This window comes from Ambystoma mexicanum, chromosome 14 (assembly GCF_040938575.1).
Source record: "Ambystoma mexicanum isolate Mex_15411 chromosome 14, UKY_AmexF1_1, whole genome shotgun sequence".
Taxonomy (NCBI): domain Eukaryota; kingdom Metazoa; phylum Chordata; class Amphibia; order Caudata; family Ambystomatidae; genus Ambystoma; species Ambystoma mexicanum.
In genome coordinates, this window is record NC_090940.1 from 474,247,423 (window position 1) to 474,272,610 (window position 25,188).

Here is a 25,188-nt window from a genome sequence, read left to right on the forward strand (position 1 = left end):
TCGCCTGGCACCCCCCGCTGTTAATCTGTCTATGCCCACCTTCACTTCTTCAGGAGTGAAAGGGGCCTCTAGCGAGTCACTTTCCTCTGAGACAAGTGGCTTAACTTCTGCCCTGCTTACATACTGCTTCATCCCTCTATTATACCCCTCTTATTCAGTCTTATACAGACGTTCATAGTACTTGGCGAAGTGGTCTGCCACCTCTCCCGTGGATGTAGCCCAGTGGCCCCTTTCCCCCTGAATGCGGTCTACCCATCTATCTGCCCTCTGTGGCCTCAGTCTAGCTGCAAGTAACCGGTCCGCATTATCCCCTTTCTCATAACATTTTTGCTTTAAGAATTTTTATTTCTGGACCGTGTCCCCTATACCCAGAACTGTAAATTCTGCTCTCTTTTGCAGAAGTGTCTCCAGGTCCCTTTCCTGATAATTCCCCTGGCGGTGTAGTCTGCCTTTCAGCTCCCTAATTTCTCTACTAAGCTTCTCTTCTTGTAACAGCTGATCCTGCTTCTTCGTGGCTCCCTCCCTAAACAGGGTCCCCCTCCGAGTGGCTTTCCCTGCTTCCCAGAGTACGGTCTCCCCTACCTCTCCGTTATCATTTATCTGAAAGTATTCCTCCAGAGCCACTTTTAGTTGCTGGGCGAAGAGCTCATCAAACCATAAGTATTAGTTGCAGCGCCAGCTTGAGTCCCTCCTGTTCATACCCCCTATGTCGAGGACCATGGCTACCATGTCGTGGTCCAACCAGCACACTGGTCGGATTGTGCTACTCCTTAAGCGGAACTTGTGTTCCCTGCCTATGAGTAGGTCATCTATTCTGGTGAAGGTCGTGTGTGTTCCCGATAGGAATGTGTACCCCCTACGGTCCATTTCCTGGGCCCTCCATACATCCAGGAGCCCCCTGAAATTCAATGTCTTTTTTTTAATTTGTCTCCCCCCCCAGTGGCTGCCCCATGTGCTCGGTTCTCGTAGCTTGTCGATCCCACTGTGTGTCTGCCCAGGTGTTGAAATCTTCCCCTACTATGACCACCCCTCTGCTTCTGGACATTATCCTGGACAGGGCCTCTTCATGAAATGCGTTCTGGCCCTGATTACGGGTATATACCCCCGGCGAATGTTACCCATTTCCCTTCCCAGCTTCTCTGGACCAACAAGAGCCTACCCACCATCAGGGGTTGCATCTAGTAAGTGGAGCCGCCGATGAAGAATCAAGCCTAACCATCCTTTCTTCTGTGGTCCCGATGCCCTGTAGGTCTGCCCCATTCCCCCTCCCCTCAGAGGTGTTTCCTCCACTGCTTTCAGTCTAGTCTCCTCAATGAAGAGAGCATCTAGTGCTACCCTTTTAAACTCTCGCACCACAAGGGACCTTTTGGTAGGAGTGTTGCGCCCTTTGACATTTAGCGTCCCCACCTGCAGATGGCCTTTTCCCCCCACTTTTGTCATGCTCTCCTCCATTCGTGGGTCGTCGCCTTTTGCTTACATCTCTGTTCCGATCCCCGTTCTAATTCTGCCTCTGCATTCTCCTGACCCTTCACCTACTTTTGGTTTCCCGTCGGTCTGTTCCCCCTCTAAAACCTGTATTTTAACAAATAACCCCAGTTTAATCAAAGAGAAAAGGTTGGGTACCCCAAATATGGTACCCCTTATAGAGACACCCTCTTTCAACTGAGGGGCACTAGGTTAAGAACTCCTATACACCTTGGGTTGTGTCGGCATTCCCTCCGCCTCTCCCTTTTACCTCCCACGTCACTCTTTCTAGGTACCTTGCTCTATTCTTTCCGATCAGTACAGCTTCAACAGGGACGGGCTGCTCAGCTTCACATACTTCCTTCCCATTTTACTTCTATTGCGCCTCTGGGCCCTGGCCTCGGGTAGCCATGCTCTGGGAGAGATTAGGCCCGGTGGGCCTATCGGTGCTCTTGCTTCCGAGTCCTCTTTTAGGTGCTACAGTACTTGCTTCGCTTCCTCTGCTGTGGTGACTCTATACTCTTCTCCTTTAATCTCAAATTGCAGCGCAAAGGGGTATGCCCACCTTTATTGAATCCCCTTGTCCCTGAGCCATGCTGTAAGCGGCCTGCATTCTCTCCTACGCCCCAGGGTGATGCTTGACAAGTCCTGGAACAGTGGCACCTTGGATCCTTGGTACTCTATTTCTTGAACCTGTCTCTCTCTAATTAGTATTTTGGCTTTTTCCTTGGATTGGAGGAACTTCACAACCACTGAGCGTGGTCTACTGCTGAATGCTCTTCCTCCTCTGTACGCTCTTTCAATCTGAACGGTTTTCCCTCGAACCGCCTGATACAGGAGGTTCACAATGTCCTGCACTTTCTTCTCAATCCTGGCTGGGGTTTCTCTCTCCGTTTTTGCCAGTCCGAGTATACGTAGGTTCCTTCTCCGCTCTCTATTTTCCGAATCGTCTAGTTTCAGGGTGACTTCTTCTCTCAGCTCGATGTCGGTCATTCTGGCGTTTCATTTCCACCAGGTTGGCATTGATCTGGTTGTGCTCAACGTTCTCTACTTTCCCCTCTATTTTTACCTTCTTACCCCGCAGTTCAGCAATGAACGTTTGAATGTCTGTTCTTAGGGCTCTTACTACCGCCATGACGCTGGCAATGTCTTCTTTGATAGTGGCGTCTCCCATTGCGTCCGGTAGTTGAGAGGCCTCTCCCCTTCTGAATTTCTGCAGAGCCACCAGCCCTCCTGCGATTTAGCCCTGTGCTGGCCTCCCCTCTTCTGTGTGCGCTGCTATGTTTACGCTTTTGTTATGCTGTCCCGAGTAGTCTGCAGTGGAGTCTGTCCCAGTCCCCTGAGCGCATGTTGGCACCAGATTTCTTCCGATCTCTGCTGGGGGCGGGTCACTTTGAGGGTGCCGGAGACAGAAGGCGTTACCAAAATCCTCCTCTCCAGATGGGCTAGGTCAGGATTTCTTCACTATGCTGCACCGGCAGTTTACCCCGTCATTGCTGCGGGAGGCCCCTATGAGGGGGGTTGACCACTCTCCTTCTGCAGGCCGTGTTTGTCCAGCCCGCGGGGTAGAGGAATTCCTCACCTCTTCTTCGCGTCTTAAACAAACCGACCATGGCTCTCGTTGCAATGATGTGGAGCACCGGTCTCCCTACTTTGAGGCTGCCAGGGGCGGATGGTGTTACAAAATCCTCTTCTCCTGACGATCTGTGTCATGATTCCTACGCTGTGCCCCACCAGCACTTTGCCGCCCTGTTGCTGTAGGATGTCCCTGTGAGATGGATGACACCTCTCCCTCATCTGTCAGCTTTGTTTGTCGGGCCTGTGGAGTCAGGGACTTCCTCACCTCTTCTTCGAGCTTTAACCGCGCTAAGCCCTGCTCTGCCTGCAACGTTGTGGACCACTGATTCGGCCCGCGCTCTTCAGTGTACAAGGATGGAAGCCTCAAATCTGGCCCTGGAGCACACCCGGATCATCCGCTAGTCATCACCCAGCTTGCAGAGAGCCTAGGAGCCCTTAATGCTGGCCTTCCAGGCCGATGCTCCTTCTCGGTCCTCCTGTTCGCTCCCGACCGGAGCATGCGGATTGTACAGGGGCAAGCTGCGGGCCCAGCCTCTCCATGTTTGGTTTGCTGGAGCCCCGCAGATCCTTCCAGGTGTCTGCGGCAAACACGCTCTTCCTCCAGGGATGTCATTTCACCAAAATACCAGGGGTAGCGGAAGTGACATCACACGACCCTTGACCCCTGATGACATCACAGGAAGTGATGTAATTTGCCCCCACCGCGAAGTGATATCGCGGGAAGCGATGGAACACGACCATTCACCCGTTGCCAAAACCGGAAGTGGCATCACATAGTATTGTACACTACGAAAAATAAGGTTACGTTATCACTATAACGTGATGCACATTTCATACAAGAATGGATCGCCATATGTATCGTTAAGATCAGTGTTTATAGGCCCATATTACCAAATTAGTGTGAATGCAAGCAGACGTCCATGACCAAATGATAATGATGTGGTATTATATAGCCCTTACGCGTAAGCGCTTTATATAGAAGAAATATACACCCAATATCACCCAACCTGTGTTGGTACTCATTTATCGACCTCAGAAGGATGAAAGGCTGAGTTGAGGCGTTTAAGAACAGACTTATTCAGTGACTCACCCCCTGAAGTGTGCCTGAAATAAACCTTTAATAAGTCTAGCAATTATTGTATAGAATTACAGAAAGACACATTATTTGGTATTCCTATTCTTTCTTATTTAGGGCCAGTGCTAAAAGTGTTAGACTTGTGGCACTCCTGTTCTAATTCTTCTTCTTTTTTAAGGGGCCTGAAAAAGAAAGCCAGCCACTCCAGAAGTAAAGAGCCATATGGTGCTGGTCACAGCCCAGGAGCTTACATTACAAAAAAACAAAAACTTTTTTATTTTTTTAAGAGGTCGCAAGGGAGACCTCAGAGGTCGCAGTTGTGACCTCTGGTGACGCCTAAATGATGTCCCTGTCTTCCTCACACAGTCCAACACTTCTGCTACGAATCCGGTGCCGATTAGGCAGAGGATAAAGCACTTTTTCCTCTCATAAATCCCTGTGGATATCAGAGCTGCACTTCAGATGGCCATTGCCTTCCATGCCCCCTGGTGGTCTTCCCTCCGAGAGGTTTTTGATCTGTATATTTAAGCATCGTGACTGGTTTTCCAAGTCCTCGCACTGTAGTTCCAAACTTTTAAGAAAATCTGTAGAGGTTCACAAATCTCATCGTTCTTTCTCAAGTCCTCCACTACCTCTTGAAGAGCGTTCTCCGTCGTGTCCGTTCTCTCCTCATGCTTGGCCATAACCACTTTCAGTTCTGGTATCGACTGTTTTAGGTCTGCCTTCAGAAAATCAAATTGGGACTGGAATGACTTCGTAATTTTATCTTGGAACTCCTGGAAGCACTTTTGTAGATCAGCTTTGCTGAGTGCCAGATGAAGGGCGGTCTGCTCTACCTGTTGTTCCACCTTGTTGTCTCCTGGTCTAGTTGCATTCACCTGCAGGGCTTCCTATCCCCAGAGCCGAGGAATACTGCCTTCCAGAATCTTGCACAGCGTTTTGGTCTATAATATAGCAGCCTATCTACAAATCCAAAAGCACCTAGAATCCAACAACCTCCTTGGGCTGCGCCAATCAGGGTTCCACCACGGCACAGCATCAGCCATTATAGACCTAAAAATATAAATAAGACACATTTAAAGACAAAGGCAAACTCGCTCCTCTGTCAACATCTTTCATCAGCAGGCCACTTCTACCCCAAAGCAACAGCTTGGATCTCATCTTTTCTACCAAACAGAATATTGAGAGTGTTCTCCTACATCGCCTTGGGCCCCCCAGCCCCTGTCACCTGCAGAGTCGCCCAATGCTCTTGCGTCTCCCCGACTTTATACAATATATTCACTAAACCACTCTTCGGCGATCTAGACACATTGGGTGTCTCCTACATGAATTATGCAGACGATACCCAAATCCTCATTGCTATTTCAGGTTCCTATAATTCAGACCCCAAGACTCTAGGCATGATCTACCAAACCATTCAGGCTTGGATGGCCGTGCACTCATTGTGCTTGAACAATGACAAGACCGAGCTGCTCTTGCCCAACCACTTGTGAATAACTAGACAAAGCATACAACTCCTTCATCACCGATGGCAAAAAACCATCCCAATCACCAAAGTAGTAAAAACCTTGGGGGTGTACTGGGACGATTTACTATCCCTAACCAGACCGGTAAATGCTTTTGCCTCCGCAGCAGCATAGATCACAAAACAAATTACCACCAGCAGACCTTGCCTCTCCACTAAGAGCTGTGTCACAATAGCAAGAGCTGTGATAGTCTCCAGCTTGGACTACTGTAATGTGCTCTTCGCCGGAGCTACTATCACTAATATCAAAAAGCTTCAGGTAATGCAAAACAATGCTTTAAGAGCGGCATTAAACATCCCGAAGAAAGACCAAATCCCTCCAGCTAGAAGAAACCTACATTGGCTGCCAACGCGAGAGCGCATTTTATACAAAATACTATCCATAACCCACAAATGCCTCGCCAACACAGCGCCAAGGTACCTCACCGGAAAATGATCTAGGCCACAATCCATCAGACCTACACGGTCCACTCATGCTCAGCTCCTCTCAATACCAACATTCAGATTACAGAGAGCAGGTGGTTCCGGTTTCCCTGTAGAGGCGGCAAAGCAGTGGAATGCATTACCGCTATCATTAAGAGCCAAACCCTAATTCTGGAGGTTCCGTAAATGTCTAAAAATCTGGCTTTTCTCTCAAGACCCCTAATATTCGCTAAGCAGCTAGCATGACTAATCTAAGCACTGTAACTAAGCTCCGCCCTAACATTTTATTCTATGTACTGTTCAAATATCGCCTTCTGCAATTAATGTAACCAGCACCTGGATGCCTCTGGCCTTGATGTGCTATACACATGCTAAATAAATAAATAAAATAACGTATCGCCCTTGGCTATTTGGCTGTAGTCTTCACGTGGGCCCTGCATATCGCCTTGTGATAGTAGAGGGCATTATATCTGGTTCTGAGGCCCTGTCCACTCATACACCTTGCGATTCAGGGGCTATGCTGTTTGTCATTATTCACTCCCCCTTCTTTTCTGGGGCTAGCTCCCCCACCGGTCATTCCCCTATGCTCTGTGTGCTTTTGATGTGATGAAGTGGATGAATTTGCCACCCTCTTTTCCCTGCCAGTGTTATGTTCTGTGCCTGCTTCTCCACTCATCTGATCTGGGTGTCTCCACCCCCAGACTGCTGCCATAATGCTGGCCCCTTCTGTGTGACCTGTGGTGGAGACACACCCTTCATGAACTGTCTCGTGGATCTAAGGGCTTTAGGTACTTGTTCTTCCCCTCCCAAGGTCCTTTGTTGTCTTTGATCTCTTCCCCCTCCCTGCTCCTTACCGACTCAGCCTCCTCACCTTCCTTCCGCTAGCCACGGGCTCAACCGCTGCCCCCATGGGCCTCCAGCACAGTCCCTGCCCGGGCTCAACAGGCCCCTAGTTGCCGCACTTCGGCAGACTGCCAATACCCCACTCGGTTTCCTCACAAGGTCTCGGAGAAACAACTCCTCACCCTCCGGCCTCCGCTTTTTGGCTCAGCCGGTCTTTCCTGCTCAGTGTTGTGCTCCAGTCAGACCCTCTGCCACCTCTGCACTCGTATGTTCGAGTGCTCTCAAAGGTGGTCCAGGGGGACATGACCACTGCAAATACCTTTTTGTATTGTTTTTGTGGCTCAACAGTGTCAAACCAAGCTTTCCGACACTTTCTGAGGCCGGGATTCATTATCAATTTGGTGAGCTGATCGACTGGGACGAACACACAGTGTAGTTCATGAGCAGCAAAGGCACTTGGCACGACAAAGTTTAGGACAGGCAGGATAGGTCCTGGTTGGTGTAGTTCACAGGCAGTTTGATACAGGAATCAGGGCCACAAGCTGTTCCTTGACCTCTGCGTTGCTGGGAGATCCTCCCCAGGGTCTCCACAGGCCAGGTGAGTCATATCTTTGTGAACTTGCCAGCCTGGATGGTTAGAGCACATTTGCAGGGTTTGCCATCTCCAGCTAGCAGGACTCTGAGTTGCATTAGGCCTGGTCCACCCAGGAGGTCACGACAAATGGGCACCTTGGGATGGGTAGAGAAAAACCTGATTCTGCCTTGGTGCCTTCTGTCGTCACCTCTCTGGCAGAGGTCTTTGAACTAGACTGTATTCGGATCAGAATTCTAGTAAATACTCCTCCTTTTGCGAGTCCAAAGATGAAACAAGAAGGGGAGGGTCTACACCCATTTTATAGGCAACATGCCAAAGCTGATTGGTTCAAACCTAGCCTCTTGTCAGGGGTCCAATCCAGTCTGATGTAACAACTATCCTTTGCCTTCTGATGTCAAACCCAGAGTGCTCTATCTCCGAGGTGTAGGGGGGCCTAAAATAATCCAAAACAGTGGAACCCCTCTATTAACTGTACCTTTGCCTCAGGCTCATCTAATTCTGCATCAGTCCTCTGTCTGCCAAAGTTAATTAGCACACAGTGGTGGACAGGTGTTTTTTCAAGATGGGGATAATATACTCTTTGCCGGATGTGGTCCCCTGTGGGAGAAGAGATTGTATTTAGAGGCCTAACTCAGTCATGAACTAATATTGGCACAACCCCAAACATTGTAAAGCCAGCCGTAGTGATTCATGGTTTCAGAGGGTAAAAGATTCTTCTGAAGGTAAATTCCCAGCTGTTTACCTTGATGGTACAGACTGAAGCTGCTGGCATTCAAACAGATGTAATGTTTGTCTTCACAACCTTCATACTTGGCAACACTGAATAACGAGCCATTGTTAAATTCCAACCAAAATTCACCATGCTTGCCTTCCAGTACACTTCCATCATCCAGCTAGAAAAATAAAGACGAGATGTAAAACTGCTTACGTTCAAATAGTCGTACATTTGAAATGTAAATCAGAGAATGAACATAAACGTTACATACAGAATTATTATTTCCAATAAACAGTGACTTTAGCTTGTATTGCCTGCTAAATCATATATACAAAGTGATAAAAATGGCAAAGTCGGAAGGTTGTTCAGTTAACATAGCACAAATACACTTGTAGATTCTAAGAAATTTGACATGGGGGCGCGAGTGAGGAGAACCAAACTTGTAAATTACTGTACATTTTGTGATGACCGGTAAAAGTCATGCATGTGCTTTCCACCACCCATAGCAAACATACTGGCACGATAGCTCAGTGAGTTAAGGGCTTGTCTCTGAAATCTGCATTCAGCCAGCAGGACACAGGTTTGAATCCCTGCAAAGCTAACTCAGCTATTTAACCTTTCTAAGTTAATACATTGAGTACCATTACATTCGGGGAGAATAACACCTATTAATCCAGTGATTAGAAGTGGGTAGAATCCGTCATGAAGCACTTGATGTTAGTGTGGAATTATTACAATATTTTCTCTGTGCTGCCTCAACCTCAGTTCCAACAATAATGTTGTCAACTGGTAATAGATATGACCTTGTACACAGAGGTAAGCCAGGCAGAGAGGTTGGTCTTGTTAAAGTGAAAACATACAAGAGTACTGGAGGAACTGTGTTGTGCGGTGACAGATGTACCATGCATCTATGGACTTCATAGATTGAGCAGTCATATAAGGGCTCTAAAGGTATAATATGTGATTAGTTGGCTCTCTGAGAAGCCTTATGTGGGGTACATGCAAGTGACAGTATTTCAACAAAGTACAGGGATTAGGGTCAGCAGTTGAGAGTGGTCAACGAGTAATCAGTCAAAAAATGCTTTATTCTGCAAATTTTGCCATCAGCAAACACAATACATTTCATAATTCACATAATAGGATAACACAACCTTAAAGGAAAGATCTTCTATGAAATGATTCACATAAGATACCATAAAAAAGCAGAACGATAGGAGTACAGTCAAAAAATTGGATACAATCTACCTGCGTATCCAAGCGCGATAAATAGATTTAGCCACAAAATAAATGTTGTTAATTAGTACAGTAGACCGACATAGGGCAACCGCTTCTAAGCTACTTCTAACACATTCTCTCTTAAACAATGGAGTCAAATAAATGTTCCTTAAAACACTATAGCATTCACAGAATAACAGAAATTGTCTTACAGATTCAGAAGCCATACCGCAGGCTGGACAAATTTGTAAGAACCGCCCGTCCAACCACAAGTAAATGCTGCTACCTGTGAAGTGCTGACTCTAAATTTAATAAACAAGGTACGAGAGTAGGCAGGAGAAGGAACAAGTTACTTACCTGTAACTGTTGTTCTCCAGCATGGGTCTGGCATGGATTCACATGCTCATGAATATTCCCCGTCGTCAGGCTGGGAATCCTCGGTAAAAAAAAAACCAGTATCAGTTTCATTTCTGATCTGTCTTTCGTAGTAATAACCAATCACTGGTCTCTGCGTCATAATGACCACAGCCAATGACTGCCCTCTACCTAAGCACCGCCTCTGGCAGCCATCTTCAGATTTGGAAGCACGTGAAGTGGCAGTATGACCAAGTGAAGAGCCGCAGAGGGGTAGGCGGGAGGGTTCGCATGTGAATCCATGCCAGACCCATGCTGGAGAACAACAGTTACAGGTAAGTAACTTGTTCCTTCTCCAGCATGGGGTCTGGCATGGATTCACATGCTCATGAATAAAGAATACATAGCAGTACACACATGCACAACCACGGGAGGTGGCAACGGCTCAACATTAAGCAGTACATCAAACTCAACATTAAGCATCTTACCTCCTCACCAGGCTCACCTCAGGCGAACAGGTTGCGCAGCACTGCTTGGCCGACCCTGGACTCCTCCCTGGAATCCCGATCGACGCAGTAGAATTTCGTGAAGGTGTGCGTCGACCTCCACGTAGCAGCCCTGCATATGTCCAGCAGGGGCACAGCAGAAAGGAACGCCGTGGTAGCTGCGATCGCTCTGGTGGAATGGGCTCTCGGACTTCCAGGCAGCGGTCGGTTTGCCAACCGATGACAGTACATGATACAGCCGGAGAGCCATCTGGAAATGGAAGCCTTCGAGAGAGCCTTCCCCTGATTGACAGGTCCAAAGTTCACAAAGAGTTGTGACGTCTTCCGAAAACACTTCGTGCGGTCCACGTAGACTTCAGCGCTCTAGCCACATCCAGCGAGTGCAAAGTCCTCTCAGCCGGCGACGAAGGCGACGGGAAGAACACAGGCAACACCAAGGGTTCGTTGAGATGGAAGTCCGACGGTACCTTGGGCATGAAGGAGGGGTGCGTCCTGAGCACCACCCTCGTGTCGTGAAAAGTCAAGTACGGGGCCTTGCATGAAAGGGCCTGGATCTCTCCCACCCGTCGTGCGGAGGTGATGGCCACAAGAAACGCTGTTTTCCACGACAGAAACTTCAACGGGGCCGAGTGCAGAGGCTCGAACGGAGGTCCCATGAGCTTGGTCAGCACCAGGTTGAGCTCCCACGCCGAGGCCGGAGCCTTCACCGGCGGGAACGATCTGAACAGTCCCTTCATGAACTCTTTCACCAGACGATGAGACCACAAGGACGTCCGGCCCGTGGTTCTGGTGTATCGGGAGATCGCAGCAAGATGAATCTTGATGGACGCGTGTGCCAGTCCAGCTTTGGCCAGCGTCAGCAGGTACGGCAGTACCTGGGGAGCCGTAATCCGTAGAGGGTTAATCTTCTGTGCGTGGCACCAGACAGAGAACCTCTTCCATTTGTGTCCGTAGCATTTAAGAGTCGAGGACGCCCTGGCCTTTGCAAGAACCTCTCTGCAGTCGGCCGGTATGTCGTATCCTCCAAACTCTAGCCCTGCAGGAGCCAGGCCTGCAAGTTCAGCGATTTCGGGTCGTGGTGGAGGATGGCGCCTCCTTCCCTGGAGAGTAGATCCGCGTCCACCGGCAGCTTGATTGGCGCGGACGCTGACAAGTCCAGAAGGTCCGGGAACCATATCTGCCTCGGCCACGCAGTTGCGACGAGGATCATCCTGCACCGTGACCTCTTGAGCTGGTTGACGAGCCGGATTAGCAGTGGCAAAGGAGGGAACGCGTAGAGGAACAGGCCCTCCCAGGGGAACGAGAAGGCATCGCCCATGCTCCTCGCCTGGGGAAACCTGCTGGCGAACCTCCGGCACTTGGAGTTTGTCGCCGTCGCGAACAGGTCTATCTGGGGTGTGCCCCACCGTCGGAAGAGGCGATCCACTAGATCCTGCCGTAGTTCCCACTCGTGGCACGAGCGCAGCTCCCTGCTGAGTGAGTCGGCGATGGTGTTTTTTATCCCTGCCAGATGAAACGGCACCAGAAACATCCTTTGGGCGACTGCCCAATGCCACAGGTCCTGCGCCTCCTTGGACAGCGCTGGGGACCTGGTTCCGCCCTGTTTCCTGATGTAAAACATGGTGGTGGTGTTGTCGGTGACGATCCTCACCACCTTGCCCTTGAGGGACGGAAGGAAGGACCTGAGGGCCCAGAACACTGCACGGAGCTCCAGGACGTTGATATGGAGGGACTTCTCCGTCGGGAGCCAAAGGCCTCTCGCGTGCAGATTTTCGGTGTGCGCTCCCCACCCTTCCAGGGAGGCATCGGTGGTCACTGTCTCCTGGTGGTCTGGGGTCTGGAAGTCCATGCCCGCCGTCAGATGCGTGCGGTTGCCCCACCACCGGACCGCTCGGCGGAAACTCTCGTCGAGTGTGATCCTCTCCCCGAAGCTGCCCGTCGTTTGGATCCAGCGCGCGTCCAGCAACTCCTGCAACGGGCGCATCCGGAGCCTGCACATGGGAATGAGGTAGATGCAGGAAGACATCATTCCGAGGAGGGACTTGATGGACCTCACCTTGGCCGCGTCGGAAACCAACATCCGCTGTACCTTGCCCAGGATGGACCTGGTCCTTTCCTCCGACGGGGAGGCCAGAAGAGACACTGTGTCGAGCTTCGCTCCCAGAAACAGTGCGTTTTGCGCGGGTACCAGGTGAGACTTGGCGTAGTTCACGGAGAATCCCAGGTCCGTGAGAAGTCGGACGGTCCTTGCCGTGTGATCCACGGCGAGCTCCCTCGTCTTGGCTCGGATGAGCCAGTCGTCCAGGTAGGGGTAGACGTGGATCCCCTCGCGGCGCAGCTGCGCCGCCACCGGTTCAAGGCACTTGGTGAATACCCTGGGTGCCGACCGTAGTCCGAAGGGGAGGGCTTTGAACTGGTAGTGACGCCCTTGGACCACAAACCTGAGGAATTTTCGGTGCCCCTTTAGGATGGGAATATGGAAGTAGGCATCCTCCAAATCCAACGACGACAGGAAGTCTCCTTCCTCCAGCTGACCCAGGACGTGCTGGAGGGTGACCATCCGGAACTTTTGCGCCTTGATGAACTTGTTCAGACGTCGCAGGTCCAGGATGGGGCGCCATCCCCCCGTCTTCTTCTTCACGTGGAAGTATCTCGAGTAAACTCCGGAGCCCCGAAGCCTCTTTTGGGACGAGTTCGATGGCGCCCTTCCTGAGCATCGCCTTTACCTCCAGGAGAAGTTGAGGGACGTGAAGTTCTTTCCTGGCCACGGGGGGGACGCGCGGACACCTTCTTTGAAACTCGAGCGCGTGGCCCCGGGCCAAGGCGTCCAGCACCCAACGGTCGGTGGAGATGGACTCCCACACGCTGACGAAGCTCGCCAGCCGGCATCCACGCCGCCTAAGGCAAACGCCGTTGCCCAACTGGCGGAACCCAGTGTCGGCGATGTCCGTCGCAACGGTAATGGCGTGGTCCGAAGCCACCTCACCTTCCTGCAGGATCTCCAGGGCCTCTGCCCTCTTGTCGTCCGGCAAGAAGTCCAGTAGGGGAGCCAGTTTGTACCAGAGCTCCCTGTCGTAGCGGGCCACGATAGCCAAGGCGTTGGCCGATTTAATCGTCGTCGCCGCAGACGAGATGACTCTGCGTCCCATAGCGTCCAATTTCTTTCCCTCGCCGTCCGGTGGGGAAGTCGATGTGGAGGCCGCACCCCCCCCCCGCTTTTTTCCTGGCCGGCGCGGAGACGACGGAGTCCGGGGTAGGCTGCGCCCGGAGGCACAGGGGGGCCGTGTCCGGGACCCGGTACTTCTTCTCGTACCGGTCTCTTCTAGCTGGCGTCGTGGAAGGGTTCTTGAGGAGGGTGAGGCCCTCATCCCAAATGTCGTCCAATAGAGGCACTGAGAGGACCGTCTATTTCTTGGCCTCGCACCGCTGATAAAGGAAACCTTCCTTCTTCTTCTCCTCAGGGCAGAGTTGGAAAAGCTCGGATGCCCTGGTGATCATGGAGTGGAACGATCCAATCTCGTCGGGCGGAGAAGCCCTGGTGGGAGGCGACGACGGTACATCCTCGTCGTATACCTCGTCGTCCGTACCCGTCGCTGCCGTGTCAGTCCCCGTATCATCCCCTCGGGTGGACGGGGAGGAGGGCTGGAAGGGGCGCGACGGCTGAAAAGGAGGCGGAGGGTGGATCCTTCTTTTCTTGGTAGGGGGAACACCAGAAGGTCCCGGTTCTGGGTCCCCCGACGGGAGAGGTTCCGTCGGCAACGGTAGTCTCGTCCTTATCTCTGAGCATAAGGACTGTATAGCCAACAAAATGGCCGCCGAGTTGTCTCGCGGCGCTGGCAGAGGGGAATCCGACGGGCGATCAGGGGCAGGTCTTCTTCCACGCCGAGGCCGTGGCTTAAGACTTCGACCAGCTCCTCCTCCGAGGTTGAGGCCGAATCTACGACGACGCCCTGCCCCCCCTTTTTCTTCCCCACGGGGGATTTCACGGGGGTCCTATCGATGGGCACAAAAGAGGACTCCCTCCGAGGTGGCAGGGAGACTCTGAGCCCCGAGGTCGCCACCACTGGTGTAGCCTCCACAGGCTGAGCCAGGGCCGCCGCGACAGTTTCGATAGAGGGCTTGGCCGGATGGATTAAGGCCTTCACCACCCTAGGTGCGCTCACCGCCTTATCCTTGAGGGGGGGACACTGCCTCGCTCGCCCTCCGCCTTCAAGCTCGACCGGGGCCTCTCCAGGAGCTTCGCCGGGTGCTCGGCCTTCCTCTTACCCGACCCAGAGCGTTGGCTCGTGGTTGATGGTGCCGGGGAGGGTGCGCCCTGCCTGGCGCCCGTAGAGCCCGACCGTTCGGCGCTCCCGGTGCCAGCGGACTCGCGGTGCTTGGCCTTATGTTGGACCCCCGTCGCCGGGGCGTCCTCAAAGGTCTTAGAAGACCGCTCGTCTTTCTTCCTCTTCTTCTCGCCGGACGGGCTTTCCCTTCCAGCCAGTTGGCGAGACGTTGATGGCGGTCCTTCATGGTCCGCTCCGACATGTTGCCGCAACACGCACAGTCCTTCTCCACGTGCGTCTTGTCCTCATGTAGGCAGTAAAGACAAAAAGAGTGTTCGTCCTCCTTGAAGACGTTCTGCAGCTGACATCCAGGGCAGACCCTGAACAGCTTTCCGGGCGTCGAGCTCCCCTTCTCCTGGGCCATGACCGGGCCTGAGAAACTTCTGGAGTCCTCCAAAAGCGTAGCTCGACGAAATCTTCACCCTTGAGGGGCGCAGGCGAATCCGACACGGGTCCCCTTTGATCGGATGGAGAATCGGTGGAGCTTGAGGCTCTTCTGACCGAAAAAACGAAGTTTTTGAGAAAAAACGTGAAAAAATAGCACTAACGCTCGAGAGCAATAGCACGAGGATCCCAACACATGAACGTGCGGTGAAAATCTGAAGATGGCTGCCAGAGGCGGTGCTTAGGTAGAGGGCAGTCATTGGCTGTGGTCATTATGACGCAGAGACCAGTGATTGGTTATTACTACGAAAGACAGATCAGAAACGAAACTGATACTGGTTATTTCTTTACCGAGGATTCCCAGCCTGACGACGGGGAATATTCATGAGCATGTGAATCCATGCCAGACCCCATGCTGGAGAAATAAAATTCAAATCTCTCCTTCTAAAATGGGTTTCGAGTACAGATAATCCTGTCCAAGCTTCAATCTTAAACCCAAGCTAACAAGGTATTCCTGGGTGTCATGCCTAACAAAGACAACTTTACATCCCTTTTTGAGCTGCTGGTATCAAAGAAGGGTTATTCCCATGATCTTCCAGGTCTGCCACTGCAAGTTGTCGCTTTACATGGCATAGCCAAGGAAGGGAATGACCACTCAGATGGTTCAAGACCTTCCCGATATTTACCAAGGTCCGGGGAGCACCATAACCTGACCTAATAGAGGACAGGTTTCCACATTAATTCTATGTCAAGGGCGGAGGCGAGCATTGTGCCTCAACTTCATTTATTTTCCTGTCTCTAGCAGTTTCAACAATCCAACATTTTAAAACTTTTAAAACACATTTGTGTTTTCTTTTCCCCCCCAAAAATATACATTTCCCTTAGACTTCAGTATTTTCTGTAGTCCATTGCAACCCAGTCATGTGCTCCTACTCCTTCCTGTTCCTTCCTTCTCTTTTCCTGCTCTTCAGCAGAAAAGTCATATTTCTTTACTGAGCAGCACAGCGATGCTAATGTACATTACATATTAATTTACCAGCCTCACTGCGCACAGCATTTATAATATTGGCTAGCGCATGAACATCATAACGTGATCCCTAAATTCCATTAGTATATAGCTTATACACCTGGAGCAGGCACAGTCCTGTGCCGCACTTTTGGCATACCGGGGACCTGTCTTCTTCTTCTCGATTATCGGAGGCGTGGGCGGACCCACGCAGGCGCTTCCCCATCCTAAAGGATGATGTGCACCAGACCCACCAATCAATACTTAGCACACATAAACTCACAACTCCTCCCACCGCCCCGTCTGCCTCACAAAATCCAACATCACACTGCTCCTCCTCCTGCCTCTCACCCTGTCACCTCCTGGCAAAGCCCTCCCACTCAGCTCAGCCACACCCAGCGCAGTCAACCGAACCCTCATCAATTCTCTCTCTTCAACATGTCTCTCACACCTAAGCAAAAAATGTCCCACAGTCTCAGGCACCCCACACACCAAACAGTCCCTCGACTCACGCTTCCCCACTCGAAACAGACAGTCATTCAGCCCCACATGCCCTATCCTCAACTGATTCGGCATCACCTCCTCCCCCCTCCTCCATTCCAGGCTCCCCACATCCACCTTTACCGACACTTCCCCCCCCCGGGGACCTGTCGAACTCCGGGTGAGGGAGAGAACCTCAGCCGCCTCCAACAGGGAGGCCTCGGGGAGGTGGAGCCATAGCGCACAACGGCAGTAATTGGCCACGAACGCTCATCAGCAGTAACAAGCACATGGATTAAGGAATACTGGGAGCAGTAGCAGCCCCCACCCGCCAGCCTATTACGGTTACAACGCAGAGAGCCTCTGAACAACGCGGAGGATTTACTATTTTAATAAGAATATATCTGCATACACGGAGCAAACGCCGACAGTCTCACGAAGGGGAGAGGTTGCATACTGATATCTCTGAAGCAAAGAAAGAGCAAATAAAAGTGCATGCACATTAAGAGCAGGGAAGACTGACTGATCAAGCTCGCAGAGCGACTACAGAGCCATAGGCAAAGGCTAAGCTGGTACAAGCCACGGAATAAGCCCACAGCAGAGCACTGAACGTGCCACAAGATCTGAACCCAGGTATATAAGGCACAAGCACCCTAAGGAGAATGACTGAATTTGAGTGGAGCGAGGAGGAGGAGCAGGCTGAGGACCAGCTTTTGAGAGGTGTAAGGCAACTCGCTGGTAGAGGCAATGGCTCAGGGAGTGAGACCCCTGCAGGAAAGACTGGCAACGATCGAGACTTTAAGTCAAAAGGAAAAAAGCACTGACAAACTGAAAAGCACGTCCACAAAGGCCACGAAAGAGGGCCCGCAGGGGGGCAATGAGAACCGGAAAAGGAAGACCCCCCCCCCCCCCGGGTCAACCAGACTGGGCAGGCCAGAAGGCCCCAGAGGCTGACACCTTCAAGATGTTAAGGGATGCATTTTTGCGCAGATCGGTGGTGCCGAACCTCACAACCCCCGACCCAGGGAGAGTAGAATATGGGAAATGAAGGTGCAAGACTAGGCTGGAGGAGGCACTAGAGCCGCCAGAGTCACCACACTCCTCCCAAGAAGGAGAGGACACTGCGGAGGAGGATGAGCTGCAACCCCCTGCAAGAAAAAAAGTTAAGGAAGGAGAAGAACATCGAGGAGTCTGATGAGATTTCCAATATGTTTGAACCTGAATTAATCAAAAACCCCAAGCTTGCACAAAGACTGCGCAAAGCGCTGAAGAAGGAAGCAAGGCAGCGCATGAGAGCAGAATGCACCAGGCCAGAGCTGCCCGGGAAGGTGGCGGAAGCTCCAGAACAGACCCCAAAATGCTGGCCTTTGTATCGAAAACATCTAGAGACCCCAGGAAGGGCATAGAATGGTCCAGGCACAGCTGTCAGGAGAAAGTCCTTGACATTGCAGGCCCCCTGGCAAAAATAATGGACCTGGCAGAATGGTCCTGAGATACAGAGGAGGAGGTTGACCCTGACACATTAGCGAACTGGGCAGAGAGAGAAGTATGTTTACTGAGCAACGGCAATTGCACCATCTCTTCAGAGAGAAGGTGAGGACTGCTACTGAAAAATCGACCACAAATCCGGGGACCCAGCCTCATACGAGGCAGGCGAGGCATCCCAAGGACTCCTATTTGGTGAGACATTTGGGAAGAAAATGGGCAGATTTGTAGGGTCATATACCTCATTAGAAATAGCCCAAGCATCCATCAAGAAAATCTTTCTGTGTAGAGCTTTTCCCGGGACCAGGCGCCATCGAGGTTGAGCGCCCGGTTCCTACCAGTGTGCGAGAAGACCACAAACGAGCTGAGCCCATTACTGGGACAATAGGCAGCAAAACACGTTCTTTCATGCAAGAGGGAGATTCCCGCAAGGACGCAGAGAAAGAGGCCCGTGATAAACCTAAGAGAGTTAAACAGCTGGATAGTGAACCACCACTTCAAGATGGAGGGAATCCATCAGCTGCGAGACACACTAAGGCAAGGGGACTGGCTGACAAGAATAGATCTGAAGGACGCATACCTCACGATTCCGGTGCACGAGGAACGCCGCCCCTTTGTAGTGTTCACTTGGGATAAACGATTCTGGCAATTCATGAAAATGCCATTTGGCCTAGCCTCTGCGCCGTGGGCCTTCATAAAACTCATGAGACCGATAGCAGCAGCAATCAGGTAGAAAGGGATTGGTATGATTATATACCTAGACAACATCCTATAGATAGCAGACGAGGAGACCCTGCTCTATCAGACGAGATGGGTGACGAACCACATCTCGTCGCTCGAATTCCTAGAAAACACAGAAAAGTCAGATACAACCCTGACGAAGCATATAGACTTCCTCGGCTTTGTTATAGACACCAGGAAAGCCACGTGAGAATTACCAGCCAGGAAGGTCAACAATATCAAAAGAGAAATCAGGAGCTGCCTGGACAAAGGTATAGTGTCGTTGAGATTGATAGCGAGAATAGTGGGGCTTTTAGCAGCATCGATTCAAGCGATATTTCCGGGGCCTCTGCACTATCGAGCCCTGCAAAGACTAAAGATTAGACATCTACAGCAGGGGTGAAATACCATCAAGCAGTACCCCTCGATGGCGAATCCAAAACAGAGCTGGTGTGGTGGCTCCAGAATATGGACGCCTGGAACAGGGAGGCCATATTCGGAGACCCGCCCCACCTGATAATAGAATCGGACGCCAGCAGAGCGGGTTGGGGAGCCTGTTGCGGAGAGTTAGAGATGGGAGGCAGGTGGAGATCAGAGGAGCTCCAGCTGCACATAAATTGTCTGGAGCTGCTAGGGGGGATCCTTCGCGATCAAGGCCTTCACGAAAGGCAAGGTGAACTTGTGTTTTTTGCTGAAAATTGACAACCTCTTAGCAGTCCTATACATCAACCATCTACGGGGAACAAAGTCCAGGCTTCTAGCAGAGCTAACCAAAGACATCTGGCAGTACTCCCTTCAGTCGGGGACAACAGTGACAGCAGAGTACCACTCTGGGGCACTCAATGTAGTAGCATATTGGAACTACAGACAATTGTCCGATTCCAGCGATTGTATATAGATGTAGGAATATTTCAGCAAATAGAGAACCTGTGGGGCCCAGTTCACACAGACCTAATCACCTCCAGATTGAACGCGCAGAAAAGCAGATACTTCAGTTGGAGGTTAGACCCGACGGCGCAAGGAGCAGACTCTTTCCTCCATGATTGGAGAGGGAACCTGCATTATGCTTTCCCTCCATTCGTAATGATGAGCAGAGTGCTACGAAAGCTTGCAGGGAAGCAGCGAACATCCTCATAGTGGCCCCACTATGGAAGTCTGAAGTATGGTTCCCATCACTGATGGAGCTATTGACAGACTTTCCGAGGATACTGCCAGCAGGAGAACACCTGCTCACTGACTCAATTGGGTCATTTCATCCTCTGAGAGTGAGAGGGATTATCCTGCTGATGGCGTGCAAGATAGCTGCAGATGCTGGCCGCTCCCGGTTATTTCGGAGCAAGCAGCGAGACTCATCACAGAATCTTGGGCTCCATCCACTAGACGGAGCTATGACGCAGCTTGGAGTAGATGGTCACGGTGGTGCAAGAGGAGAAATCTTCATCCCGTTTCTGCCCCTTTAGTAGCAATACTGAACTTCCTAGCAGAGCTCCTGCAGGACAGGAAGGCATTTAGGACCCTAGGTGTATACAGATCTGCCATCTCGGCAGGGTATCTGCCCATCAACGGGATTCCAAAGGAGAGAACGTAGCAGTGATCAGACTCATTAAGGGAGTCTGGTTCAGGAAACCCCCCCAGAGCCGAAGTATAGTCACTTTTGGGAGGTGACGGTGGTGCTGCGACTTCTGGTCTGCTGGCCCTGAAACAGCTGTCGGGGAAGCTCCCAATGTCACTCTGCCTGATTGCATGCAGGAGAGTGGCGGATGTTAAAGCCCTAGACGTTAACAGAAAAATATACGGTCCCGAAGGGGTCACCTTTACACTAGTAAGAACAACAATGCCAAGTTCCTCCACGAATATTGTACCCTCCCTACACGAAGATCCCAAGTGGTGCGTAGCAGCATGCATTAGAGAGTACGAAAATAGAACAGCAGAAATGCGAGCAGATATTAATAGCGCGCAGGAAACTGCATAAAGCAGTACCGTCAGCCACCATAGGCAGATGGGTGCTAGAGGTGATGCAGTTGGCAGGCATATATATGTCAATGTTTGAGGCACACTCAGTGATAGGGGTAATGGCTTCTAAAGCGCTCACGCAGGGAGCAAAGCTGCATAATATTCTGCAAGTGGCCGAATGAGCCAGCAACAATACTTTTAGAACATTTTACTTTAAGGCTGTTCAATCAATGGAAGCGAATGTAATGAGAAGCTTTGAACAAGCATAATGCTTGCCTTCGGTCTTGGAACAGAATGAAGATTACCCCTGCTAATAGCACAGGGAGTCTTGATTCTATTAAAGACAAGGAGGCGAGCATTATTTTCCCACCCAGGACACACGGGTGAGTGGCAATGTTTGTATTACGATGGTACTAACGATTGTTTCCTCTAATGGTCAATAGGGTAAGTGTATCCCCGCCCTAACACATTCTTGGATCTTAATAGGACATGACCAGAAGAGCAATTGAGACATGCTAGGTTAGCGCAGGATGGGAGATCGACAGATAAGGCGATTCAGAGTGAGTGGAAGCAGTACAGATCAGCGATAGATCAAGTTTCCATGGTTCTACGAGTGGACAGTTCAGTGGCGAGACAAAGTGCAGTTTAGAGCATTCAAAGAACAGGAACAAGGAAGGAACAGGAAGAAGTAGGAGTACGTGACTGGGTTGACATGATTAGTGGGACACTCAGGTTGCGATACAGTAGTCTAAGGAGCTTCCTTAGAAATGTGTTCTCGGCCACCCCCAGACTGGAGCAGTTAAAACATCCCAATATTTCGGCTCTGTACAGCACTGCCGAAGTGACCTGGATGGTATAAATGTCAAGAGCAGATAAAACAGCCTGCACAACATGGGAAACAAAAAAACTCTTTGGGCCACCACTATTCTTTTCCAAATTGGTCTGTGATTTTCTTATTTCACTTACCCGGGTTCTGTTATCAGAAAACCTTACCCCAAGGTAATCGTAATAAGGAACTAATTCTAGAGCTGTCCCTTCTACTTCCAGCCCCAGTGTTGTAGCCCCTGACCTCCTTGGCAGAAACACCATGACCGTGGTCTTATTCCTCTTCAGAATTAGGCCCAGCTGGGCTCTGTTTGATACCCAAAGCCAACAAAACTGAATCATCATCAAAAGTAGATCTGGGAAAACATCAATGCCTAATTTTGGTGGATCTAGGTTTCCGCCCTTGCAATCTGCCAACAGGGCTAGAATAACCTCATTAACCTCATTAATGTAAAGAATAAACAAGAAGGCCACCTGAACTGTGAGCTCCGCGGCTGGCAGGGACCACCCGGTTCGAATCCTGACTAAAAACGGTGTTGGGAACCCTGAGATCGGGTGCTGCCGGGCCATCTGCCAACGGCTGTGAAACTGCGCGCCGAAATCCGGCGCTGGAGGAGAGGTGAGCCGATCCGCCTCACATACCCGGGACACCTCGCCAGCCTGGAGGGAACCCGTCGGGCGGTGGGTCGCCCCTGCCGTTCTGCATGTGAGCGAGGACTTGGAGCAGGCAACGCAGGCACTGAGGCCCCACATCACCGGTGCGAGCTGACCCCGCCGACGGAGCTGCGCGCCCTGAGGAGGGCTGAGATCCCTGTGGGCTGTGCCGGCGCCCGCTCTGGGAGGCGGGCTGTATCCTGCATCGGTCATGTCCTGCCCCCCCTTCGGTGGTCGCATTGCAACGAGAGAGCGTTTCGGTGGTGGGCCTCCCCCACCCCCCGTCAACGAGACTTCAGCACTCGGGGTTGAGCTGTGAAGCACCGACTGATCCCAGGTGCCGCGCTCCCCTGGCAACGTAGGCTGAAATACCGGCTCCTTGGCGGCCATGAGGTATACGTGGGGGATAAAAGTCCTCAAGCATCCCCATTGATGGACACTAACTCGCATACACCCTAAAGGGACCTACAGAGTTACTGCCACCAGTCCCCTACTAACGTGCCCACGGGACAAAATAATACTGGGCTGCGCTGCCCTGGGGGAGGCACTGACCGACCGCATCTGATAGGGGATGCCCTGGGACCCGATGGCTTGCGCCTGAGGGCGTGCTGCGGCCCGGACCCTGTTCCGGCTCCGCTCCTCCTCCCCTCATGGTGCCCCCTGCGGTGTAGGTGCGCCCAATCCCTTCCGCTCCATCTACACGCGGCTCAGACCGCATTGGACCCTTGTACCGTGCCTGGTGAGACACTAGTCCCTGGTCTCTTCGGCGCGGCCTTCTGCACACCCTGGCTGTGAGCCCCATACACTGACTGGTGCCTCCCGCAGGTCACATCATCTATTCATGAGACGTCGTCACGGGAGCTACTGGCAATGGAGTGTAAATCCTGACCTACCTGTATACATATCAGACATCCAGAAGCAGACTGAGCACAATACAACGAAACAGAGAGGTAGCTTTCCTCGCCCTCCCAGAAAATACAACTTGACGCATGATCATTGAGCTGCCGGCCTCCGGAGAGGTGGCACAGGGGCGCTGCGCCTAAACCCTTGGCGACCAACAGCGGTTACACCTGTCTACTCATACACATGTGGTTCTGAGGCTCCATCCCCAGTTCTCCCGTTGCAGATCGAGATCCCGCAGGCTGTGTTGGCAGCCACATCTACTGTGAAGACGTAAGTGCGGTCCTCAGACCCCCCGACCGCCTGCTCGATCCTCTGGCCACCCCCCCTCCTGGGGCACAACACGCAAATAGGGCTGTCTACTGAGGCACGCCAGTTCAACCTCCTACACTATTCGGGGGACCCCCGACTCATTGAAGGGGTAGATACAATATCCTACTGTTACCTCGGGTGACTACCTCCTACTGGTGTGCGCAGCTCGGACCTCCAACATGCTGTATCCTGCTAGACCCCCTCCCACACTACCTGGGGTGCCATAGGTCCTCCCTTATTCCTCTCAAGCCTTGTCATCAGCGCAATGACCAAAGGAGCCGGGAAAAAGCAGTGCTCCATTAACATGTTTGCAAAAACTCTGTCGAGATCAACTGAAGAAGTGCCTGAGCAGGACCCACTAGCTCATCATCATCTGTCCCTCCAGACTCCCAAAACATGATGGAATTCATCCGTGAGGGCTTCACCACACTCCGTTCCAAACTGGACGACATTAATGGCACCATATCCTCCATCAAGGCCCACATCGAGAGGACCGACAGTCAGATATCGAGACAAGAGTGAGCTCCACCGAGGATGGCCTGGGTTCCCTGCGTGCGAAGGTCTCTGCGCTCTCCAACCGAGTCCTTGAGGTTGAGAAGAAAAATGAGGACCTTGAATCCCGATCGAGGCATAACAACCTCTGCATTATTGGTGTTCCTGAGGATGGTATCAATGAGCCGATGGAAGACTATATCGAACATACACTACTGTCGCTCCTCGATTCCCAGAAGCTCTCCCCACATTCACGATAGAGCGAGCACACCCGAGTCCTAACAGCTAAACCCAAGAGATGGGCATGGAGGGCGTGCCTCCATGCCCCATCATAGCTAGGGTTCTGAACTTCCGAGACCGGGATGCCCTCCTCGGAGCCGCAAGAATTAAGGGCCAACTTCTGTTGGGTGGAGCAAGGATACACCTATACCCTGACTTCTCAGTGGCTGTCCAGCGGGAGCGCAAGACTTTCCTGGTGGTAAAGAAAAGGCGAAGGGATCACGGAGTTAAATACTCCATGCTATATCCCGCTAAACTGCGCATTGAACACGCCAACCAGGTGTTTTTTTTTTACGATCCCAGAGGAGGTCTCCAGATTCATTGACGAACACTTCCCAGGCTGAACCTCCCCTTTAACCATGTTTCTACAGCTATTAAGCTACCCTGTCGAGAGGTCGCCAACACTGACTACCTCTCTACGCCAGGAATATATGAGTCTACTACTCTTCAACAAGATCAGTTTGGTTCACCGTTACACGTCTGTGCTACACTCATGCGTGAAAAACCTTCTTCAAGTTGCGTACGAAGCCACTGTTAGGCACTATGTTTATCCTGAATTGCCTTCGTCCCGGAGCGGCGCCACCAGACCGGCCCACAGGCCCCCCGGCGTTGATGCCACTGGTTTGGATTAGGTTAATGGGTTTTGCGGTTGTCATTCCTCTAGTTGGGGGAGGGATGTGGTGGGGGTGGGCTACGTTGGGTGTTATGTTATAAAAAGCTTGGCGTTGGCAGCAGGGGCAGAGCACAAGGTAACATTGATCTTTTGGGGCTGCAGGGCTGCTAAACCGGCCCATCAGACATCAACATTGGCTTGATACGAACACTTCTGCATTGTTCACTGAAGATAACCTGAGTTTCATGAGTTGGAATGTGCGGGGATTGGGCAATTTTAAGAAAATTAGGCAACTCCAGCTACAGACCGAACGACATGGGACCAAAATCCTTTTTCTGAAAGAGACACATGCCTGTGCCGAACAATGTGTGAAATTTGCCAAAACGTGGGGCCCCCAAAGATACTTTACCGACTTCTCTACCCAAAGCCGCGGGGTTATGACTCTTATCCACCAGAGTCTTAAGTTC

General features: G+C 51.5%; 1 protein-coding gene across 6 annotated transcripts in view; it reads right to left on the minus strand.

Annotated features, from left to right (window-relative positions):
• Positions 1 to 25,188, minus strand: part of ATG2B (autophagy related 2B) — a 5,509,925-nt gene that overhangs the window by 2,833,774 nt on the left and 2,650,963 nt on the right. For all 6 annotated transcript variants that reach the window (XM_069637692.1, XM_069637689.1, XM_069637687.1 and 3 more), the window contains one exon: positions 8,246 to 8,396. In XM_069637692.1, coding sequence (XP_069493793.1) covers positions 8,246 to 8,396 — 151 coding nt within the window. The remainder of the gene's footprint in view (positions 1 to 8,245; positions 8,397 to 25,188) is intronic.